This window comes from Podarcis tiliguerta (genome assembly GCF_965153285.1).
Source record: "Podarcis tiliguerta genome assembly, chromosome: 4".
Taxonomy (NCBI): Eukaryota; Metazoa; Chordata; class Lepidosauria; order Squamata; family Lacertidae; genus Podarcis; species Podarcis tiliguerta.
In genome coordinates, this window is record NC_139537.1 from 49,739,454 (window position 1) to 49,752,817 (window position 13,364).

Genomic DNA, 13,364 nt, shown 5'->3' on the forward strand with positions numbered 1-13,364 from the left:
GCACTAAAAGGCTGTCCCAATTAAAGAAAAGCAACTCCCACGTTTAAGCTCCAATTTAAATAAGTGATGCTAAGAACGGGGGGGGGGGGGGAGGAGAGAGTTATACTACTTAGCTTCAGGAAACTAAGATTTTATTCGCTTTCTCAAAAGAAAACAAAGAACATTTCCTTCGGCTATGTCTGCATAATGAGGTCATAAACACTGGTAGACTAAAGGAATACTGGGTTCCCTGCTCCTTTTCAATTTCGCTTTGTAAGTGAAAGACTCCAGAATCCATTTTAGAAGCCAGTTTGAGCACTAGAAAATGGATCTCCCATTTTTTCCAACCAAGAGAACATGTACACAGTATTGATAAAGCAACTTCTGATTAGCACTGAAGGACACTGAGGTAGGAAGTTAGGCTTGTAGTTCTGACAGCTTTGAGGAAGACCAGTACTTTCAGGTACCGTATTTTTTCACTCCATAAGATGCACCTGACCATAAGACACACCTAGTTTTTAGAGGGGGAATGCAAGAAAAAAAATATTCTTTAAAGGGAGCGCTGAGCAGAGCCTGTATGCATCCCAGGCTCTGGTCAGTGCTCCCTTTCAGAGCCTCCCGTCTGCATTTGCTCCATAAGACGCACACACATTTTTCCTTACTTTTTAGGAGGGAAAAAGTGCATCTTATGGAGCGAAAAATACGGTATCCCTTACTTTGTTCTTTTCCCTGTATCTTAAAGCAGTCAAGAGGAATGTGGGCATGTTCAGATTTGTAGCTTTCAATGACTGACTGACTGATTGATTGATTGATTGATTGATTTGATTTGACTTTAAAACCATTAAAAAGATCCCAATGAAATCTACAATACCTAATCAGAACAATAAAAAATCCATTAATAAAACCATTAAAATATACATAAACCAATTACATTTTAAAATGTACCACCTATCAAATTTAATTAGTACAATACAGGCAGCATAATTAATGGTCTTGGGTACCTCAATCTGTCAAAGGACCCAAGTGAAAGTAATGTCTTCAAATGCTACCAAAACCTCAATAATGAGAATGGAAGCTGGATCTCTATAGGGAGGTAATTCCACTGATGTTGTGTCCCACATCACTGCACAGTGGGCTGGGATGGTCGGAAGTAGCATAAAAAGGGCTTCCCCCAACAGACCTTAACAACTGATAATGAGAAACACACTCCTTCAAGCATTTGGAACCAAAATCATTCAGCATAATATGTATTAATTCCAAAATTCTGGATTGGCCACAGTAGCATACAGTATATAGTAAACAGTTGTTATGTGGTCCCAGTTAAATATGCCACTCACAACTTCAGCAGCCATAATCTGCATTAGCTGCAGCTTCCAGACTGTCTATAAGAGCACATTATGGTTGACTAATTGCAAAGTTACTAGAACACTGGTTCTTCTAGTAAGTCTACCTTGATCCAGGAACAGCTGTACTTGGTGTACCAGCCAGAGGTGGAAATAGGACACTTCTTGCCATTGCTGCCATCTACGTCTCCAATGCCAGTGTTAAATTGAAGAGCATCTCTCTTCCCCACAAGCTAAGCAGCTGCTCTTTCAGGAAGAAAGGTTCTATCTAGAACCAACTGTCTCTCCATTTCCCAAAAACAAAAGCTATCCATCAACACCTCCACCATGTCAGGATTCAGTGCCAATTTACTGGCTCTCATCCAGCCCATTACTGCCTCCTGACACTGCCCTTTCCCCTCAAGGAACCCAGATGCTAAAACAGCATAGAGACAAGACAGAGCCCTGTGCTCACAGGACAGAGCAAAATACACAGAACAATTGCCCAGTGGCTGAGCAGCAGCACCCCAAGGATGCTCTCTCAAAACAGCACTGCAGCACTGGAACAGAACCACTACACCGCTGTTCCTCACCATATCATTGTATCTCCAACTCCCAACCTGCAGAGCTACTTCAGGAGGACATCATGGTTGGTGGTATCAAAGGCTGCAGCGTGATCAAGAAGAATCAACAGGCTCGCTCTCCTTTCCAGTCTCTCTACCAATACAGGTTATCACCCAGGGCGGTCAAAGCTGATTTAGAGCTGAAACCAGGCCTGAATCCAGATTGAAATGGGTCAAGATAATTCCTTTCATTCCAAACAAATCTGAAATTGTCCAGCTACTGCCCTGTCCACCACCTTGCCTGAAAAGGGGGTATTAGCAGAACCTCTGGGTCAGTCAACTGATTTCAATGGGTTTATTTTCAAATATGGCTTAGTTGGATAGCGTAGGGACGCAGGTGGTGCTGTGGCTTAAACCACTGAGCCTCTTGGGCTTGCCAGTTGGAAGGTCTGCAGTTCGAATCCACATGACGGAGTGAGCTCCTGTTGCTCTGTCCCAGCTTCTACCAACCTAGCAGTTCGAAAACAAACCAGCGCAAGTAGATAAATAGGTACCATTGCGGCAGGAAGGTAAGCGGTGTTTCCGTGTGCTCTGGCACTCCTCGCAGTCGTCTTTGCACCAGTAGCAGTTTAGTTGTGCTGACCACAGGACCTGGAAAGCTGCCTGTGGACAAACGCCGGCTCCCTCAGCCTGAAAAGCGAGATGAGCGGCCACACTCCAGAGTTGCCTTTGGATGAACAACTATGAGGTTCTTTACCTTTGCCTCTCTAGTTGGATATCACCAACAGCTTTAATTTATGCTCAGCAGCCTTGACAGAACTGTGAAGAGTGTCTATATTGATGTTGCATAAGCGCCCCTACTAAAAGGGCTGATGCTTTTCGGGGTTTTTTGTTTTTAACATAGAGCTTCTGCTGTGGGAAAACAGCCTCATCTGTTTCAGAATGTCATTTTTATATTTAGAAACAGCACATCTTCATGGATCAAACGCAAGCAGCTAATCCAGATACCCGCCTCCAGTTACCTCCTACAAGTTAGTGCCAACTGATGCATTCTCTTTCTTCCCCCCCTCTCTCCCCCCCCCCTCCATCCATTCAGGCTTCTCCTTGCCATCCAGTGGGCATCTTTTGCTGATGTGTTACTTATCCCAACACCTACGCTTGTAGAAGCTGTTCATCTGACCAGCTCACACTGTCAGATCTAATTGCACTTAAGAATGGTGCATTGCCCAAGCTTAACTCAGCATCAGGATGCAAGTCAGATGGTTTATTGCCCCTATCCAATCCCTACGTGAAGTGTTTTTCTTTTTCCGGGTCACAAGATAAGAGTCTGCATTCTCTGCTACATATGTACTAAAATGGAACATAAAATAAAATCAGAGTAGTCACTGAAGCATGCTGTCTAGCGCTAGTCTTGACCTATTTGTTCAGGCTTCTTTCTGGGATTGTTCAATTTCATCCGCTAGCTACATTTCACAACAGATAGCTACAAAAGGCAAATACCGAAAACGCTATAACTAACCTCATCTGAACAATTACGTCTTAGAAGATGAATGCTGTGAAGACTATTAATTACAAATATATGTCAACAGGAAGAGTTGCACATTTAATACAGACAAGATAAATTTCATAGTTTCCTTTTGACCTGACTCATATTCTTACTTAGGTTGAGAGCAGACCAGTACAACATGCAGAATATGTATTCTCTAGAACTTACAGTAGCTACAAAATAATAAAGAAAATAACAAGTGTTTAAACTTGGTCAAGTCAAGAAATTTCTGTTTGGGACAATGTTAAGCCAATGGTTGGCATGATTGTATATTTATGAAAATATACAATTTATGTCATTGGATGTCGTTATTTAAGCAACAGTGGTCCATATAAAGGGGGATAAGAAAGGTATGGTTCTTTCTTTATTAGCCCCAACATTTCCCCCCTTGGTTTGTCAGCTATTATTTGCAGAACTACTTGACAGAGGAAGTTGGCTTATATTTGTCTATTCATGCATGTTGTATTTATACCATACAACGAAAAGGCACTTACATCCCTAGAAAACATGGAGGTGTGGTCTCAATTAATAGGTAAGTAGATTTTGGAGTAATGTTTTGGTGGGAGAAAAGGTACTGCTTTATCCCTAGAAGGCTGACTTGGTGGCTGTGCCTGAAACTGGCACATCAGTTAAAGCTGCTAGCTTCAGGACATGCTTTGTAGCCTATCTCGAAGCCACTCATATCATCTGAGCTAAAAGAACACCTCTATGCAAGGTCACGGCAACTGCTTAAGGCCTAAGAAAAAAACAACAACATGCAAATTTAAGACCAGAGTCTCATATCACTGCTACAGCTGGTCACAGGAAACTGACAAGGGGAAAGAGGAACTTGAGTACATCAGATCAGGGAGGAAATGATGGAATAGAGAAATCGGGCAGCAGAATAAGGCATTTTAGAATTTCTTGATAGCGATAACCAGTATGGCCAGAGAGATGATCTGATGGCACTTTATGCATGCTGATAAATGATGGAAATTCCCACCCTTTGCACTAGGAGTGGAGACATGCCACAGCCAGCACCACACAGGTGCAGGGTTGCTGTATGGACAGCTGCCCCAGACACGAATTCTACACATTACCAAGCAGCAGCTACTGGCAATTCTGCCTACAAACCATCTCACCAGTGCCACTGGTGATAACAAAACAGCTCTCACCTTCACTTTATATGTCAATTAACTGTGATGAATGGTTGTGGTATTGTTATTTTTTATGCACTGAGAATGAAACATATTTAATAAAAAGTAATAGAACATCAGGAAATGTTAGAAGCAGCATTGTTTCAAAGCCTACAGAGCCACCATCTTTCTTTTTGACTGGACAAAGTAGTAGTTTTCTCCTTCCATAGTGAATAATGAATTATCTGCCATTCCAATGAATAATCTCAGGAGTGGTACATTGCTGCTAACAATTAAGCCACTGATAACTAAGGTATTTGCATATATGATCTGTTACCACCCGAATGTTTTGTTATGTGAATATTTTGTCATGAAAATATGACTTTCATGAACCATGGTAGTTCTATATTCTAATAACTGTAATCTGATTCTTAGGCAAGTCCCCTTACCAACAACTCCAATACTAAGAGTGTATGTTGTTGTTGTTGTTGTTGTTAGAATAGGTTGTATATAGATAAAATCACCTAGGAATCAAGTTCTACTTAATCATCAGGAAAGTATTGGTTCTGCCCATGGCAACATTGACTCTTCATTACAAATCAAGGATCTGAATGGAACATAGCTTATTTGTGGCTAGCAAACAAAATTCTCATTTCAATTTAAAAAAACCCAGCATATTTATAGCAGTGAACACCACAGGTTGTCAAGTTTGAAATAAGATATGGGTCTTTTACCTGAGTTGTTTTTGCTCGTCTGCCATGCATACTGTTGCTATGGCTCATTTTTGGGTGAGTGATTCCTTCCGAGAGGCAATGAGATTTCCTGCAGGGGAGCGTGTTGTAATTACTGTAAGAAGGAACATTCTCTGTTGTGGCTGGTGACATTTTGTGGTTCTCCATATCTGGAATATGAGACATTAAATTCCGACAGTACCCTCCTAGCGTATTTCGTGGACCCCCATTGATTGCAGCATTTGAGTTTTTTGGAGTATACAAGTCACTCATGGAATTGGCGCGCTGGCAGGTGACCAATGGCTGGCGACCGCTGCCCGCCTCTCTCCCTCGAGTCTCCTCACTTTCCTTCTCCTCAGTAGAGCCTAGGATTTCTTCGTTGCTTGTCAAATGTTCTTGACTGAGATCAGAGAGTGAAAATTCCAAACTGTCCTCACGCCATATATCCGCAGATTTTGAACGTTTCTTCTTGAAACTTATAGGCTCCAAGAAATTGGTCCCATTTGTTGAATACGAATGTTGCCTGCTACCCCCTTCAGCCAGATATGTTGATTCATCTCCATAAAGTCTACCGCTTTCTGAATTTGGCATACTCTGTACTGAGGCTGCCATGAGGACTGTGCTGCTATCCACGCTGGGAGTAACCGAAGAATCAGTGTGGTAAGAAACTGGCCTTAAGCCCATATCCATCCTGTCTACCCAGATTGGGCTTCCAAAATCCTCCAAGTTGGCTTCTTGGGTAAAGGGCTCCAGGCCATTCTCTGCTAATGACTGAGGAATACTAGGAGTACTGCTAGATCGTGTGCTTACTTCTGAATTCCTGTGAATAATTTTTCCTGAGGAAGCATGTCTGGTCCGGCGAGATGCTTTGTTCGAAAGGCGAAGGGAACGTGATGTATGTTTTCTTCCCAAGCTGGCATGTTTCTCTCCATAAAATTGATGTTCTACATTTTGGCTCTCTGCATTTCCCATGGTTTAAGGGTCTGAAAGAACAAGAAACATGAATGTGTTACAAATGCGACCTATATTCTCCAAACATAAAGTGTTTCCCTCCCCTTTTCGTGTTAATAAAAGATTAGTTTAACCTGCCAGTGTTCTTGACAGACCCACTCATTATCCTATATATCAAGCAGCTGCTCTGTATGGATCTGACAAAACATGCCCAAGTCTCACAATGCTATGAGGTAATAAACAATACATATGCCAGTACTTCCAAATTCATATGTTGATCTACGAAATATAACCTGAATAAAAAGCAACACAGGCTTCACTGAAATAAAATCAAAAGGTAGCCAAGGGGTTGAATTAACCAATTATTTTCCCCACACCCCCACAACAATACAAAATGCTTTTCTGTGACCCATGACTTTGTTTAACCCTCAGTCTGAAACTGAAATGGTTTACATGAGGTGTGTCTGACTGTGAGTGGGTATGTATATACATATATCTTTTTTGTGCTCTCATACACAATTCAACAAATACCTGCCCTCTGTATTATGGCATGTGCTCATATATCAGTGTCTGCTGAAAACTTATTCTCCCAAGATTCAATTGCTAATTAATCCAACTCTGTTATTATTATTTTATTGCTTTTATTATCATCACTCTATAGGTGTTAAGTTCCATTGCAATTTTTGCACTGTGCTGTAAACTTCTTTCAGATTCTTAGAAGAAAACAAGTATTAAAATATTTTTAAATACAATAAAATGTAACAAAATTAATGGGAGTGCTGACTATAATAATCCAATGGAATTTAAGAGTCAACTTATCATGAAAAGAGGCTAAGCTATGTGCAAACAAATCCAAAAGATTCATAATTCAAATTAATGTAGAAATTGTTTTTCAGTAAGAAAAGAAGAGTTGGTTGGGGAGGAAGAGATAAATTAGTTATCTACTTCTCAGTGGCATACAGTTCTTGCCACCTCGTTCTCAGAGCAGCAATACATTGATATTTTATTCAGACAAATTCTGCTGCAGAAGTGCACTTTACACAACTCTCTTCCTTGGGGTTTATATCTAACATAAGAAGAGCCTTGCTAGATCAGACCAAAGGCCCATCTAGTCCAGCATCCCATTTTCTACTGTGGACAACCAGATGCTTCTGGGATATACCTAAGGAGGACAAGAAAGCAAACATAGCCTTCTCTTCTTTATTGTCCTCAGGAACTGGTATTCAGAGGCCTACTGTCTCTGAACATGGAAGTTGTGTTTAGCAATCATGGCTACTGGTCACTGATAGGCCGGTAGTTCATAAATCTGCCCAATCCCCTATGAAATCCATCTTTAAGAATATAAATATAATTATGTTAAAGATTATAGTTGACTATGACATTGCTCTTTTTCAGGTTTTCCCCCAATGATAAACACAATCTGCATCTACATTTTATATCTCAGTAATGTGTCAAGCCGGTTACCAATGAACACACTTGAACACAGTGGAATTTTTATTTTTGAAAAAATTGGACTTATGAGTTTGGAATGTCTTCACAAGCCATTCAGGGCAGTGAGAATGGCAAAATTAGAAATGATGTTTCCCTAAAACAGGATGCATATATGTTGCAGTGCTAATGGGAGCTCAGGATAAACCAAATTACTACTCCTCATGGGGTCAAACCAAACCTGAGTGAAAATCCCAGAAAGAAACTTGATATTTTCTGGACAGACCCTGAACCATTATCCAAAAGCCCCTCTTGAACATGACCTGGAACCACAACTCTCATCACCACCAAAAATCCAGACAAACCGGGCTACTTATTCTGGAATAAGAGCTCAGCAAAAAAAAACCTCTGGTGTGGAAATCTTAAAAGTTCCAACAGAAGCAGAGTGCCTCAGAATAAGTCAAAGAAGAAAACAAAATGTCCCAAAGCGTTAGTGTTTCAGATTGCTCAAGGCTCTGGAATCTGCAGACACCTCCATGCAAATAGGTTAAATGAATGAAGGCTTCCTTGTCTCAGTCACACTAATGAATGGACAGCAGGTCAAGGGCTGGATCCAGAGCTTGCATTCCAAGATGGTGGATGGAAATAAATACATACGTAAAGCTGAAGGGTGCATAGAATTTATTGCTGACAGTTTAATGGTACCAGTTTTAGATCTACTAGCTCACTTCACTGTGCAGATTTATCAGTGTAATAAGCCTTTTATTTAATTTTCTCACATGAACCAGAAACGTATCAACTGGTCCATGTGTACCAAACTGGTTATTAAACCTTTATTGGGCTAAACTGGAACCAAGCTGGAACAACTTTAGTTGCAGCAGAACCTGGAACTGTAACAAAACCATATAGATTGCCTTTAGGCAATTTCTGGGGAACACAAGAAGTAGATCTATTGTACTCCTGCATCTGCTTGGCCACTGTGGAAACAGAAGGCTGGAACAGATGGGCTCTTGACCTTATACGGTGTCATGATACTGCTCTCTGACTGCCCATTCTCAGGGGGAGTAAGACATGGATTAAGAGGACATCTCAGCCCAGGAGGCAGATGCACCCTTTGAACCAGATTTTAAAGTCCCTGCCTCCTTGGGAGTGCCACCACCAAACGGGTCTGTGATGCCAGCCTGAAGAGATTGCATTGCCTACTTTGGACACCAAGGAGTTCAGCTCTGAGACCATAGCAGAACCCTAGCCTTTCTCAATTCCGCCAGAGTCAGAAAGGCCACTTTATGTGTAGATGCTCCTTTAATTAGGGTGGGGCTAGTGGTTCAATAGAAGCTGCAGTCTTGCAGTTAGGCCACAATCTGAGTTCGCTGCCTATTGGAGTAACACTCAAGTGCTGCCTTGTATGTCTTCCAAGCTAGGGTTCACTTGGACATATCCAAGCTGCTACCCACCTTGCTTGCTTGCCTTTTGAAGTTTGACCTCTGCTCTGCCTGACCTGCTTGAACCTGACCTCTGCTTGATTAGACTTTGCTTCCTGGATTCAGAATTGGGGCTAGCAGTATGCAAGCTGGCGTGCCTCAACTCTGTGCCTGGCACATGTCCTCACTCAACTCCTGGCTGGGACCACTGTTTAAAAAAAAAATTCTCAAGGAGTTGCCCCAGTCTTGTAGAAGGAAATTGCAATTTGAAATCTGCTCATGAATGGATATGGAACTGTTTCCCACTAGTAATTTCACTTGTAAACCTAGGAGACAATGCATTCCCCTGCTGCATCCTTTCTCCTGCAGAGGCTCTCCTTTGGACCACCTCCTCAATGTGGTAGGAGTCCTTTCCTGAGCAGAAAGTTGCATGTACCCAGTGGTAGCCATAGGGCAGAGGCTAGATTGGGATCATAGTTCTGAGAACTATGAGTCTGAGACTCCAGAGTGCATGAAGCGATAGAGGTAGAATTCGAACTGTTTGGAACAACAAAAAGGAGGAAAAAACAGGGCTGTGTGTATCCCACAATTCTACAGGAATGCCGAAAAACCAGCAAATGTAATATTCTTAAAAATGCTTTCTAGTTTTAAAATGGTACTTTGTAGCCTCATAGTTCTGGTGATTGTGGGCAATAGCTGATGAAACCTCAGAAGCCAGAGAATTTGCTAAACATTATTCAGTTGTTTGAGAGAAGGACGTTATATAGCTCCTGTCCATCCCACAGACAAACACAAGCAGATTATGCCTAAAGATAGATGCAGAAGCAGAAAGAGCTGCAATTGCTTCTCTTTTTTATATTAAAATCCATTTTTAGCACACCAGTGAATCGAATGGTAGTATGTCATTCTTGCCTCTCCCTGATACCACCTTGCCCAGCTGGGAAAGGAAGTATCCTGCACCTGGGTGCCAGAGATGGCTTCCATCTCAGCATCCTGACTTTCAAGGCACTTTGTTCCTCAGACGGAAGAGGAGAAAGCCAACAGTAGCAACCAGGCAGCTGAGCAAATGTACTGCATAAGGACAAGAATGATATGTCAAGTGTCCAATTTACTAGTACACTGGAGACAGGTGTTAATACCAAACAAAGGCTGACAGCATACTCAGCTCCGTGAAAGCCGTTTCTATATTACATCTGTCTTTAGTCTCAAATATGCAAAATAGTACAACCTACCTATGCAAAATACAAATTCATTTAAAGTCAGTTTAATTTGTTACATGACTTATACAAATTTCCTCGTCACTGAATACTGGTTACCCTTGGTGCAAAATTCTCTCTTAACAGTGTGAAACACACAGTCCTGGGGAAGGTCCACACCCACATACACACACACAAGATACTCAAATGTCATCCGCAATTGTCAGTAGGACATTTCAAGAATTAAATGTTCTACCTACATAGCGAGGCTCCACTGCCATTCTTTTGGAGAAGGGCTTACAAATTTGACAACAGAGCAGCTCCACCATTCTCTCCACCATTTTCCATTTTTGTTTAAAATTCTATCTCCCCCAACAGTGGAAAGGGCAGCAGAAATCCATCCATTTATCACTCTTCGATCATCCTAAGTAGAAGCACAACACAGTACTTAAGAATGTTCAAGGGGCAACTAATCTCTTTCAGGCAACCTTAAGAGTGTGGTCTTAACTGCAATTAGGAGACTTTCAGAACAATCCTATACTTATTTACTCAGAAGTAAATCTCAATGTGTTCAACTGGCCTTGCTCCAAGGCAAGTGTGCTTAGTCTCAACATGTTCTGCTGTGTATTAGAAAGGATACAAAGAGGTTTTACAGTGAAGGTTTGCAACTACCAACTAAAAGGTTTCAAACCAAAGCAGCCAAATTCACCTTACATTCTTTAGAGCTGGGAAAATCTAAGTTCTGATGGATGATTCTCGAAAATTATGAGATCACTATTCTGTGTCAGATGAAGAAGGAGCATGAGACTCAGCTACTGAGAAAGGAGCTGCTAATTTTAGACCAACTTGCTATACAGAAACTCAGTCCCTAGACACGCAGCAACTTGCCCAATGAATAAAGCAACTGCATGCATTTTGCCAGTTCAGCACATGCAGTGAACCCAGCACAGAACATAAATAATGCACAAAATCATAAAAAAAATAAAAAGCTCCCCCCCCAAAAAAAAAGAACCTAAGAGTAATCTCTATTGAGCAAGAAATAAAAGCAGCTAGGAGAAAAGTGCCTTCCCTCAAAGAGCATTCATTTGCTACCACAAAATTCAGTAGCTGTGATAATGGTTCTCTTAATACCATCATCTTTGGGAATACAAATAGAGGTGTTCGTGGGAAAGTTTTAGCAAGAAATAGGTCGTGATAAAAGGCATCTGTTGAGTAGTGCTCTGACGTAAGCAGACCATCCTTAATACGTTGGACATGATGCAAGTTGAGGGTTTTAACTTGTCCTGGATTATGTTCAAAGAATGACAGGCATTACACAAGACTTTTAACTCACCACCCAAGTTAACAAAAATGTAAATCCTACTTTTTAAATGAGACTTTTGGGCATATTTGAAGGGTTGAAATACAGGTTGGACACCAACAGACTGCAGCAATCATCCGAGGGCAGAGGGCCTTCTTGGCAGTGGCACCCTCCTCGTGATACACCCTCCCATCAGATGTTAAGGAAATGAACATTAAGAAAACATCTGAAGCCAGCCCTGTATCAGGTTTTTAAAGTTTGAGGTTTGACTATGTTTTTATATGTATTATAAGCTTCCCAAAGTATAAATAATATATAGCAACAGCAACAACAGGAACAGGAACAGCAGCAGCAACAGCAACAAACACAACCACAACCACCACCACCACCACCACAACAACAACAACAACAACAACAACAACAACAACAACGTGGCATAATGGCTAAAATGCTGACTTAATATATGAGCTTTTAAGTCAACCTGCCTGGTCCAAATGCCCTCCCCTCCTTGGGCTCCCACTAAACTGCAGTCATTATTGGAGCTTAGTGGTGCGGGACGGAATAAGGCCCTTTTCATTGTCTGGTACAACCAGACCCTCTTTTTGTGCTTCAGTAGGACAGACCCTTCTTTGCCTTATTTTGAGTGGCCAGTATTACTTATTTCTTTTAGCTGCCTTGCGTTTCAGTTGGAAAGAAAGGTAGGATGTAAGTATTTTATATCAATCAAAGAGGAAATTGGAGGTTCTTGGGGAAGAGAGGAAGTGGAGTCACCTCCATGGCATGGCTTGAGTGGGAGGAGATGGGGATGGGGGGGGGCTGCATCAAGCCACCATCAACAGGGCAGCCAGCGAAGATGCACGTCCACTGTGGCTGCTTTCCTACTGACTGAGAAAAGCCGCTCCGCCTCAGTGCCAGGGGAAGGTAGTCCCACGGTGCCTTGAAGTGAAGGTAATCAGCAGGCCTGTTCTCCATAAGTGTGAGGGGAAGGCAGCGCCTCGCAATCGGCTGCCCTGTTTCCCCTCAACGTGCGAGAAGGTTGGAGTGTTATCAGCTGCCCAAGTCTCCCTCAGCATGAGGGAAGGCAGCTCAGATCAGCAGTGTCTTCAGCTGAGATCATCGTGCGGTATCCTTGCACGAGGAGCAATATATTGCTGTGTACTGCCAGATCACAGTGTGGTTTCAAAAATTATTTTGGCCAATATATTGAAAAATCACACAGCGTGGAAACAGACTATAAAATTTGTGATATTGCCATGCAAAAGTGACTAAGAATTAATTGAGGGGAGGCAAGGGTTCCCCAGACCCCCAGGGGTCCTTGGATCCCTAATTGGGAACCACTGTTCTAAGGCATATGCAGGTAACTTACAGCTCTCTAAATGTAGTCTCTTACTCCTATCAGTCCCAACCAGATAGCCAATGGTCAGGGATGATGGGAGTTTTAGTCCAATAACTTCTAGAGGGCCATATCCTTGGGTAACAAGATAACAGATGTGACATTCCTAGAATTCTCTCAAGTGCTATAGAAATGCTAAAGTAAAGTGACTGGGTGATTAAATGCAACAAGATGATTTGTTTGAAGGGAATTGGCTATTGGGTTTATTGCTCTCACATCAAAGTCCACCAAAGAAGACTTACAACATTGCAGATCTGCCATTAAAAGCCACAATCCAATACAGAGTTAAGCATGCTTGATCCCACTAAAGGCAAACAAACTTAAAGCGCACTTTGGTCTGTGTTAGCCATTGTTTTGATAATTGAACAAGGACCCCCATACATTACTACTCATACATTTAACTGCAAGACCAAATCAGT

The 13,364-nt window shown here is 41.8% G+C and overlaps 1 protein-coding gene across 10 annotated transcripts in view; it reads right to left on the reverse strand.

Annotated features, from left to right (window-relative positions):
* TIAM1 (TIAM Rac1 associated GEF 1) overlaps positions 1-13,364 on the reverse strand; it is a 186,737-nt gene that overhangs the window by 75,434 nt on the left and 97,939 nt on the right. For 7 of the 10 annotated variants that reach the window (XM_083438591.1, XM_083438590.1, XM_083438582.1 and 4 more), the window contains one exon: positions 5,260-6,239. In XM_083438591.1, coding sequence (XP_083294717.1) covers positions 5,260-6,228 — 969 coding nt within the window. In that variant the 5' untranslated portion in view covers positions 6,229-6,239. Of the gene's footprint in view, positions 1-1,894; positions 1,999-5,259; positions 6,240-10,508; positions 10,677-13,364 lie in introns of those variants that run through there. The other 3 variants (XM_083438587.1, XM_083438588.1, XM_083438583.1) reach the window with 3 other exon arrangements.